The sequence below is a fragment of the Theropithecus gelada genome, chromosome 7b, assembly GCF_003255815.1.
Source record: "Theropithecus gelada isolate Dixy chromosome 7b, Tgel_1.0, whole genome shotgun sequence".
Lineage (NCBI taxonomy): Eukaryota > Metazoa > Chordata > Mammalia > Primates > Cercopithecidae > Theropithecus > Theropithecus gelada.
The window spans coordinates 1,342,875-1,354,900 of record NC_037675.1 but is presented as its reverse complement, the minus strand read 5'-3'; the positions used below and the strand labels follow the sequence as shown (position 1 = coordinate 1,354,900).

Below are 12,026 nucleotides of genomic sequence, written 5' to 3'. Positions count from 1 at the left end.
GATCGTCCGGCACTCCCCAGTGAGATGAACCCAGTACCTCAGTTGAAAATGCCGAAATCACCGGTCTTCTGTGTCGCTGGCGCTGGGAGTTGAAGACTGGAGCTGCTCCTATTCGGCCATCTTGCTCCGCCCCCCAAAAAATTTTTAAAAAATTAGCTAGGCATAGTGGTGCATGCCTGTAGTCCAAACTACTCAAGAGACTGAGATAGTCCAAGGAGTAGCCTGGCTACTACAGGCGTGTAGTCTAAGCAACTCCTTGAGCCTAGGAGTTCAAGGTTGCAGTGAGCTCTGATTGCACCACTGCAATCTGCCGCTCCAGCCTGAGTGACACAGCAAGACCATGTCTCTAAAATAATAATAATACATGGAGAGTAAAGTAAGATTTGGGAATGTTCTGGGGATTTCAGCAAAGTGGTACAAAAAAATAAAACAAAACAAAATTTAAAACACAAAACCTTATCAGTGAATATGGCTGATCAGAACAAGCCTTGCTGCTAGCACTTCACAGCTTCCCGTCTAGGGGTAGGGTTCCTGAAGGCCGACACTGGTTTCCCAGAATACTGTGAGTTTGAAGTAATAAATAGATGATGGTGATGGCTTCACTCTATGAATACACTGAAACCATTAAATTATGCATTTTAAAAGGGCAAAGTTTATGGCATGCAAATTATATGTGGAAAAGATGTTAAAAAACAAAAAGACGCAGTGAATGGTCTTGATAGTCTCATGATATTAAAGGCCATTCCCCAAAATTCAGCTCCAAATATAGTTTTATAAATTGTAAAAACAGAATAAGGAAACAGTAAACAGAATAAGTAAAGGTGAACACTTTGAGACAAAAATTCGTTTATGTGTGTATGTTCTGGCATATTCAACATAACTTTATATTCAAGACTGGCACTCTTCCAAGAACAGGGCTCAAAAATGTTCCCATTTCTTCAAGAGTGACTATTGTTGCTTGGACTATTTCCCTCTCTGAACAATCTCACAATTGGCAGTAGAAGTATTTCTGAAAGTTATCCTTCTTTGCTGATGAATAGAACTGGCTTCATTTACTAAGCACTTAGTTAACATTTCTGAATATCTAAATATAGAAGTGGTTTTATTTTCTGGATTTATGGAACTTTTTTCTTAATTTTTATTTGTAAAAGAGATATTTCTGAAATGAAGCTTATTTTGCAGTAATAAGTCATTCTTTTTAACATCCACATTAACTATAAGTATCCAAAAGACTGCATTACTAAGAACCGAAAATACCCAGCAACATTAATGTCAGTCTCTTTGCTGTGGAGTGAATTTTAATTACAGAATATCCATCTTACATTTCCAGTCCTGTCCCAAGTCTTGCCACAGCATTATGGGGAGCACACAGCCCCAAATTTTCCAGGGGTGCATCCCTTAAAAAATGGAAGCAATAAGCAGATCCCTGCAAAACAGATTTTATTGCAGCAAAACTTCAGCGTTAAATTGTTTGACTAGCAATAAACTTAAGAAGTCAAGAGATCATAAACCAAAAACCTCCAGTTCAATTGGAAGAATATTTTCCCTTTAAGCCCTGATTACCATATATAGAGATGTATAAATAAACATGGGTACTGTACCTAATGACCAATCAAAGGAAATTGACATGAATGAAATTAGCATATACAAATACAGCTCTACTGTACATATAAGTTTGATGTGTTTATAACTATGTTAGCCATACTAAACACCCATTCCACATTTACCTGACAGTACTTTCATGGCCTTTAGAATTTAGGGAGACCTCTTGGGGATGGTTACCATGACCCTGCCTTTTTTGAAAGAAGCCTAAACTGATACTTCTCAATGCAGACCCTTCAACTAGAAGCAGTAAGAAGCATCTGTCATTTTTCTAGGCGTAATTTCTTTTACAAATAGCTAGTAATGGATTAAAATATTTAAAGGCATCACTAGAGACCTGAGTTGTGAAGACTTGGGGATAAGAAAGTCATGATTTCTAATTTTTACTCTTTTTGAGACTACCTATCATGTCTTCCCCAACACTTCCCTCCCTCCCCTCAGTTTTAAGTCTGGAGAGGAGAAAGAAGTTGGGCTGTGGGCAGCAGAAAAGAAGGCTCACACTCTCTTCCCTTAATACTGGTGGGGATGTTTATAGGCTTCCTGGGGTCTCCCACACACTAACCACCTTGCTGCAGAAACCACAGAGGGTCAGTGAAACCTCTGAGAACTGAAGGGCTTCCACATGCAGCTCTCACTAGCCATGAATCACACTTTGTCACAACATGGGGCTGCAGTAAATATGGGGAAATGGTGGAAATTAATAAAAACTTAAAGGTATCCGTAAGTCATCATCTGAATTGTTGATTGAAACACCACAAACTCCTTTATCAATCATTTATTTTTAAGAGGCACCAGCACAGAGGAGAAGCAAGTTTGCCACCAATAAAAATGACAACTTTTAAAGAACTGCATCGGCCTCCACCTTGCTGTGGATTTGGCACAATGGCTTTGTTAATCCAGATTATCAGAATTGTTTGTGTCCATAAACTCTACTTTCACTGAATCACTTCACCAGTCTTTCTTCATTCACCTTTGATTCTGCTTACCCATTTACACAATCGAGGTCAAAATACCTGCTTTCTGCCTCCTAGAAAGGCAACCAGTGTTTGTGCTTTAGAGAACTGGAAGCCTTTTGAAATACTCAAATTAAAAATATTTTACAATAAGTGTACCATTTAGTGGAGAAGCAGAGTGGTTTGGGTAATTAACGTGAACTTGAACATTGTTTTTGCTCCTTGTGTTTTTATATCCGTGTCACTGAGACTCTTAGACACTGTTAAAATAGTGGCTAGATTCTGTATTAAAAACAAAATATCAAAACCAAGTTAACAAAAATGCTGGCCTTTGGTTTAGGGAATAGATATCATAGCAACTGGTCGTCCCTTCCTCCCAGATCACCTTCCCAGATTTTTACACCCCCTGCCCCAACTCTGCATCCCGATCTGCAACTTGGAACGCTGTGGTCCAGAAGGTTAGCACAATGGTAAAACAATTACTACCCCAACACAGCCGCGGAATCCATTGCATGCTACTTGAATTTAATCAAGTCATTTCAGGCTAACTCAGTGTCTAGAAACTTGTATTTTGCATGCCTTCTGTGAGGATGCGTTATGTCCAACTTCATTTTGCGTCTTGATATTGCCTTAATGCTCATCGTTTTTTTTTTTTTTTCTCATTGACTTTAGAGACATCCATTGTAGGGCCCACTTACTATCTCCAGTTCCCCATTTCATTTTTACTGACAACTCGCTTTATAACACTCAGTTTTATATCTTCATTGGAACTAGGAAATGAATTTAATCTCACACTTTCCAAAAATCTATTGCGGTCATGGAGATCAGGGCCAAAGTGGTTGGGGTTTTGTGTGCCTGAAAGTAGCCAGCATTATTCTTCGACCGCTAATGACTCCTCCAGATCAAGTAGCTCATGTCCAGCCTTTGAATTTTCCCAGAAAAGTTCCCAGCCTGCCTGTCAGGGATAATCAGGGATGTCTCCTAATGCCTGTTATGCAGTCTGTCCAGGGCACTTGAATTCCTGCAGCTGCTCCAGTGACAGAGAAAAATCCAGCAAATGAAAACAACCAAAGCCCAGCAGCCCATGGATGGAAGCTCCCTAATGCCAGACTATTTTGTCACATTTTATCAGCTTTCTATTTTTGACACTCAGTGGAATTTTGGTTCCTTTGTGTTCTTTGTTTGAAATTGTTAAAGACTGGTATAATATCATTGAATCAAGTGTGGGTTTTAAAATAGAGTTGGACCTGGGAGATTGACTGCTCTGACTCCTCATTTTAGATATGAGGCAATGAAAACCCAAGGCAGAAAGCTAGAGAAAAATATGGGGCCAGAAATGCAGGTGCCCCAGAATCTAGCTGTATATACATTTTTTATTGCCTCTCTCAACATGAAACCAGATCTACTAAGTATGGTGACACTTAGAAAATAAAAGAAAGAAAAGAAAGAGGGAAGAAAGACAAATTTAAAAGAAAATAAAAAAAAAAGAAAGAGGGAGGAAAGACAAATTTAAATAAAGTAGAAATGCTTTTTTGTTTAAACTGTGATAAGCAAACTTTTTTCTGTAGGAAATCTTAAAAGCACTTTTGTTCATGTGAAAGCAAATTCGAAAAAAGGGGTTTCATGCACAAGGGACGTCTTTGTGGCAATGGAATGGTTCTGTATTTTGATTGTGATGGTGGGTGATAAAATGACATTGAACTATATGCACATATTGTACCAGTGTCAATTTCCTGGTTTTGATATTCGACTATACTTTTGTAACATGTAAACATTAGACAAAAGGGAAGGAGGGTTACAAAGGACCTCTCTATACTATTTTTGCAACTTCCTGTTAATCTAGAATTATTTCAAAATGAAAAGTTTTGTTTGATAAAAAGCAAATTTGAAATTTGCTGTGATTTTTGTCTAAAAGAGTAGGCATAAGATCTTTTGACAAGTAATAAAATGAGTGAACATAGCTTTACTTTGAGTATTAGCTACATCATGAAAACATATAAAGAAAGAAAAGTTTTCTCTTTCCCCTTATGCTAGAAATGTCTCCAAAGAATTGAGTAGAACTATTAGGGCCTGACACCCTTGTTAGCTCCTTTTCTATAGACAATTAAAAATCTGTTATATCTATTTCACCAATATCAATTAATGTTTGTAAACTGAGTGGCTATTTTGACATTGTTTTGATATCATATACTGACATTGTACTTGCTAAAGTGTCTTTTGTAATAAAATGCCTTTAAGATTGTTTCTTATTTGAATCATATATTTTAATTGTAGTTATTGAATCAAAAACACTTCAAGGAAGCAAAGGAGAACACAGCTTTAACAGCCCTGGCGTCTTTGTTGTAGAAAACACAACAGTGGAATTTCAGAGGGGCTCCGAGAGGCAAACCTTTAAGATTCCAGGACCTCTGATGGCTGATTTCATCTTCAAGGTAGGATGATCCTCTTCATAAAATTCATGTACCTGAATCCCAGAACATCTTTATTTTTAAAACAGTAAGTTTGTTTAGCAAGAGGTCATCAATGATTGTTTTTTAATACAGAGCATGTGTCATCAATATTTCCATCTTGGCAGTTCATTCTTAAAGATTGTTCAGCACTCTTAAATTTCTGCTGCTAACCCTGACAGTTAAAAACAAACTTCACTTTTATGGGGGAATAATTGATTCTCTATTTATAATCTCTGGTTGCTTTGTTGGTTTGTTTGTTGATTTAAGAAACAGGGTCTCTCTGTGTTGCTCAGGCTGGTGCAGTGGCTATTCACAGCTGCAATCGTAGCCTTGAACTCCCGGGCCCAGCTGATCCTTCTGCCTCAACCTCCCAAGCAGCTGTGTTCAGTTTTAGATAGAGTTTGGTGAAAACAGCGAATGGTTAAATGCACCATATCCTAAACCAGTATTGTGCCGCTGCATGTCTTCGCCTTGCAAAGGAGAGCAGAGACAACAGGGGCTCATTCCTTACCCTCCTTTAAGATAGTTATCCTTAAGGGATCTTTATTTCAACCTTCAACCCTTAGAATATGCAGTCTTGCAGTGGGCTGATTGAAGATCAGGATTTGCTTCCCCAGATGTTCTATGACAGACACTTGTCACAAGTGTCTGTATCTTCAGAAGAACTCTTCTTCTCTGGAACCATGAGCCTATGTCCCCTTTCTGGATACTGCTGGGGCATCTTCCCTCATTCAGAGGACATGAAGTATAGTGGCCAATATATTTCCAAGGTGACACAGTTTGAAACTCTTCTGATAAATTTGAAAATGCCAGGAAATGAAAAAGATAGTTCAGTGTGTGGTTTTGTCCTATCCTGTTTCAGAAACCTGTTCCAAAATGTAAATGGAAGCTAGAAAATAGCCCCAATTACCAGTTATATTTTTCTATATGAAAAAAACCCATTAACTTTAAAAAGCTGTCTATGTTCTATATATTAATTTGTCATGGAATGTTTCACTGAGACATCAGTTGTGTCAGCAGAGGAACATGCACGGAGGTAGATGAGAGTTGCTAACCCATCCCAATCCCTGAGATATAAATTCAGCCTGCAATGGGACCGGCCAAGTATTGGCCTGCACACTGTATTGTTTTGTTTCTGAAGCTATGGATTTTGAATAATCAACACTTAAAAATCGAGAGATTTTTACATCAAAAGATCAGGTCTTTTGTTTTTTGTTTTTTGTTTTTTTCCCCCCGCCCGCATCTCTGTAAAAATGGGAAGAGCTGACAACTAGTTTGCATTTTACAATAGCAATAATTGACTGTAACTGGGGAACAGCTGCCTTCCAGTCTCGGGTCTGCAGTGGTCCACACCACTGCGTATTGTGTCCCTAACACTAAAGGCATAAGTGGTTGGTTGCCATTCATCCTGATCTGGCATTTATATCATCTGCCTAGCCTCCACAGACATTTATGTTTCTGACTTCTGTGTCATATTCTTAAAGCATTGACCCAATATTCTTCTTAGACAGTCATATTGTGAAAGGTTTTGGGGAAGCCATAATTACCTTTTTTTTTTGAGATGGAGTCTTGCTCTGTCGCCCAGGCTGGAGTGCAGTGGCCAGATCTCAGCTCACTGCAAGCTCCGCCTCCCGGGTTCACGCCATTCTCCTGCCTCAGCCTCCCGAGTAGCTGGGACTACAGGCACCTGCCACCTCGCCGGCTAATTTTTTGCATTTTTAGTAGAGAGGGGGTTTCACCGTGTTAGCTAGGATGGTCTCGATCTCCTGACCTCGTGATCCGCCCGCCTTGGCCTCCCAAAGTGCTGGGATTACACGCGTGAGCCACCGCGCCCGGCATTTTATTCTCTTTTAAGTACTACTCAGAGAATCTGTATTCTTCTTAAGTCAACTTGGAGGTCCCTGACTGAATAGGAGACAGTAATACAATGATGAAATGAGGAAAGCACCCACAAAGATTAGTATTTCGAGATACTGTTTGGTTACAGTATCAGCATCAGTAGATCTTAACAGTATACTGTTTATTGATACCATTTATAAAAACACACACATAAACTGCATATTTCTATGTGTTTGTATGTACTCACACATATATGTATATGTGTGTGTGCATATTTTTAAAAATAATGTGGAAGGATACGTTTCAAAATGGAAACACTGAAAACAACAGTGACTATTTTAGAGGGGATAACATTTTGTAGTATCTAATTCTTAAAATAATGTTTAAAAGGAAGAATGTGACTGGGCGGGCGTGGTGGCTCATGCCTGTAATCCCAGCCCTTAGGGAGGCAAAAGCGGGTGAATCACCTGAGGTCAGGAGTTCGAGACCAGCCTGTCCAATATGATGAAACCCTGTCTCTATGAAAAATACAAAAATAGCTGGGCATGGTGACGCACACCTGTAATCCCAGCTACTCAGGGGGCTGAGGCAGGAGAATTACTTGAACCCAGGAGGCAGAGGTCGCAGTGAGCCAAGATCACACCACTGCATTCCAGCCTGGGCAACACAGCAAGATTCCATCTCAATAATAATAATAATAATAATAATAATAATAATAAATAATAAAAAGCAAATGGAAGAATGAATTCACATACTATGTGCATAATTAAAAATTACACCTTCTTGCCCAAATTATGTACTCATCTCTTAATAGAGTAAATTTTAAAAAGTGTGTGTGTGTGTGAGAGAGAGAGAGAGAGAGATGGCACGATCTTGGCTCACTGCAACCTCCTCCTGAGTAGCTGGGATTACAGGCATGCACCAACCACACCTGGCTAAATTTTTTTTTTTTTTTTAATTTTTAGTAGGGATGGGGTTTCTCCATGTTCAGACTGGTCTCAAACTCCTGATCTCAAATGATCCACCCGCCTTGGTCTTACAAAGAGCTGGGATTACAGACGTGAGCCACCGCGCCCGGCCAATAGAGTACATTTTAACAGCACATTCAGGGTACAGTGTCTGCATTCATATTCAGTCCTCTATGTTCCTGTCTCTAAGTTCTGGCTCTCTCAGATTTAATAAACAGTTCTGGACTTTGACTTCAACTCCTGGAAAGCTTTTGATCTGTCTAGACTGAAAAGGTGTTTTGAAAAATACATTTATCAAAGAGGGTGTTACAGACAACTGTCTGACTCATGCATAAATAGAGCCTCATTTTCATACCTACAGCAATTGTCTCTCATGGATGTGTTGTACTTAGTAGGGGAGAATGTGGCAAAATTGGAGACACTTATGTTGAAGTAAGAGTGGCTCTGATGTTGTTTTTTTCCTGACTTGGGAGCTTGTCCAAATAATGTGGGTTTCTGGGAAGTATCCTTTTCCATCATTTCATTTTTTTTGGTTCCAAACATTGTAGTATTTCCCAGCCTGTATTGTTGCTAAGATAAGGAACTCTGCTTCCATTCATCTCTTCCTGGCCCATCACACAATCAAGTCATGGCTGTACTTTGAGTGGGAGGTTAAAAGTGCCTGTGAGGTCACTGATGACAGTCAGACCTGTGTCCCTGTATTTCATTGTATCTCTTTCCATTCCAGTCAACCAACAAAAGCTAGTCTATAACTGGAAGACCTGGCTTCAACCTGAGAGAGGATGAGGCAGTGAATACCAGTCCTGCATAATCAGTGCTAATTTAGCACCGCTGTGGGTGCGCTGAGCTAGGTTGAGGCACACACTTTGCTACAGTTCATGTAGTAGACCTTATTTCATGGGCTTTTGATAACTATACTGTTGAACACTACTGTATTCTTACATAAAGAGTAAAATATGTAGACATCAATGAGATGTTAGGTTGTCTTACAGGTATTGTTGCTCAGATTTTGCAGCTTAGCATCTCACTGTACCAATGAGAAAAAAAAATTTCTTTTTTCTACTCTTTAAGAAGCTATATTTTCATGGTTGGACCATTCTTGAAAATTGCACATTTCCTTCTTCCAGTGGATTTCTCATTATATATGCTTGTTTTCCTGAATAACCTGTTTCCGTTTTTTCTTTTTTTTTTATTTGTGTGTGGCTACAGGGCCTCACTATGTTGCCCAGTCTGATCTTGAATTTGTGGCCTCCAGCAATCCTCCTGCCTCAGCCTCCCAAATTGCTGGGATTACAGGTGTGAGCTACCGTGCCCAGCCCTCAATGACCTGCTTTTCATGGATGACCCTTGTCATAACACTAAGGGATATTTTGCATTAGGGCCCTGCTTCTTCAATATGTGCAGGTTGCCCCCAGGTAGCAGTAGTGAGTCTTGGCTAAGTACAGTAGTTGATGCCATGTGCTTCATGGATTGACAGCAAGATATACACTATTAATTCAGTGAGAATTTACTGAATATTTGCATCTATGAGTAGACGTTTGTGAATATCAATTTTAAGTATATTCCCATGAGGATATCTGAAAAAACAAAATTAAATGACTTTGATAAAGACATATCTTTCCATGGTTAATTTTTAACTACTTTTGGTAGATTTTCTCATCTTTTAAAAAACATATATATCTTCGGGGAGAAAAAAAAAGTTTCTCTTCTTGGGCTCTGAAATCTTCCTTTTTCATCTAGTTGTCTTCTTAGGGATTCATTTTTTTTCCACTCTGATATTTTGTGTTTCTTCAGGAAAATGTTTTCTGATTGCTTTTCTACTAGTCCTCAGTTGTACAATCTCCATCTTCAGTTTCCTCAGCTCTAGATATCTTTTATGCTGTCAACCCATGAGCTTCTTCTCTTTCTGGGGAGTTATGATAGCATATTTAACTTATCCGGGCACAAGAGGATTTGAAACTGCCTGTCTTGGTTCTCTGAAAGAACATGTTGGAGGCTTTCAATGCAGTGCAGATAGTGGCTACATTTATACGTTCACAGGTGTTTCAAAACTCAGCAAGACACAGTTTTAGAGTCAGTGCCTATACTAGTTTCACAAGACTGTTGTTACTGAGTACTCCACAACTGAGTGGCCTAAACAACCGAATTTATTGTCCCACAGTTCTGAAGCCTGAAAGTCCAAAACAGGGTGTTGGCAGGATTGGTTTCTTCTGAGGGCTGTGAAGGAGAAGCTGTCTTATGCCTCTCACCTCAATTCTTCGAGTTCAGGAATCACCTTCTCTCTGTGCATGTCTGCCTCTGGGTGCAAATTTCTCAGTTTCTCCCATGCAATTTTTTTTTTTTTTTTTTTTTTTTTGAGACAGAGACTCACTATGTCACCCAGGCTGAAGTGCAGTGGCACAATCTAGGCTCATTGCAACCTCCACTTCCTGGGTTCGAGCCATTCTCCCACCTCAGCCTCCTGAGTACGCGCTCCACCACGCTGGACTAATTTTTGTATTTTTAGTAGAAACGGCGTTTCGCCATGTTGGCCAGGCTGGTCTCGAACTCCTAGGCCCAAGCTATCTGCCCACTTTGGCCTCCTAAAGTGCTGGAATTACAGGCATGAGTCACCACACCTGGCCAGTCCAAACTTCCTGTTTTTATAAGGACACCACTTATACTAGATTAAGTCCTCCCAGTTACCTTACCTTAACTACATTGGCAAAGACCGTATTTCAAATAAGATAGTATTCTGAGATACTGTGGGCTACGCTTTTGACATGTTGTTTTTGGGGCACACAATTCAACCCCTAACAGTGCCAGCAGAAAAGAAAATTTACCTGTTTCCTCATGCCTCTCAGTCATTGGGATTCTGTCTCATTGTAAGCATTTATCATTCATTCCAAAGGCAGAAACTTTTAGAATATTGCATATTTTTCTGTAATGTGGTCTGTTGAGGGAAATTTCTTGGTTAAAGCAATTCATACACTGCTTTAGTAATTACCAGAACTCACAGCTAAGATATGTGTAGAAATGTAGATATACTATGAATAGTTTTACATAAAAATCTATTTCACAAATTTTGGAAATTCTTTTGAAGTGGCCAAGTCAAGTAGTTGAATTTGAATTCATTTTTATACCATCGGTTTTGTTTGTTTGTTTTTGAGATAGGTCTTGCTCCGTCACCCAGGCCAAGTACAGGCTGCAAGTAATCCTCTGGCCTCAGCTTCCAATTACCTGGGACTAGAGGCACACAGCCCCACAGCCAGCTAATTTTAATTTTTTTTTTGTAGAGACAGAGTCTCAGTATGTTACCCAGGCTGGCATTGAACTCCTGAGCTCAAGCAACCTTCCTGCCTCGGACTCCTAAAGAGCTGGAATTAGAGGTGTGAGCCACCATGGCTGACCACATGCTTTTATTATAAAACTCATTTTCCTCATCAAACAGTGGTAATACACTTTTGCAGATGTTAATATGCATTTCTCTTTTGCCATTCTCTGTACTTCACCATTTCCTTTTTCATCAGAGCTGTTTGCCCTGTGGACTTGACAGCAGTGGTATGGCAGATGGGTGATTAGCAGGAGTGCAAGAGAAAGCATTCATGTTCATCTTTTCATTATTAAAGTAGGGTTATTATTATTTTTAGCTTAGTCTGTGGAAAGCCACGCTTAGTGGAGAAAGATGAAGATTTTCCAAATTGATTTAGTCCCCATAACATTTCCAGGGCCAAGCCTGGGGTCCTAATCCATAGCACATCTTCTATAACATGGAGAGGATGCTCCTTTCTCCAGTAAGGGTGCGTCTCGGTCCAGTGTCCTCAGGAGGACGTGCACTGCAGGGCATATCCAGCCGGGATGTGGAAAGCCTTCTCCCTCTCCTGGCGCCAGGACGAAGGAAGCAGGCAGCAAGACGTGTTTCATGATGGTGGTCGCTCTCCAGGGCAGGGAGGCTTTCAAGGAAAGCTAAAAGCAGAAAAGGAGCTTTTGCTCCCTCCCTAGGCAGAGCTTCCAGAGGAAAGTGCCTCATGGGGATTCCACCTCCATCAGCAACAACCCAGAGAAGCCACATGAGAGTGAAAGTGGAATTAGTGCCATGAAACGTTTAGTCACAGGCTGAGTCTGAGTTTAGCTCCCCGTAGTCTCCTTCAGTTCCTGAGTGGTAATGGAAGACATCTAGAAAATTTAATGTACTCTTGGCTGGCCAGGGGGTGACATGGTGGTGGCAAAATGAC

General features: G+C 40.0%; 1 protein-coding gene across 1 annotated transcript in view; it reads left to right on the top strand.

The window, feature by feature from the left end:
* ADAMTSL3 (ADAMTS like 3) overlaps nt 1-12,026 on the top strand; it is a 418,321-nt gene that overhangs the window by 228,615 nt on the left and 177,680 nt on the right. Inside the window, exon 8 of the mRNA XM_025392622.1 lies at nt 4,830-4,987. Coding sequence (XP_025248407.1) covers nt 4,830-4,987 — 158 coding nt within the window. The remainder of the gene's footprint in view (nt 1-4,829; nt 4,988-12,026) is intronic.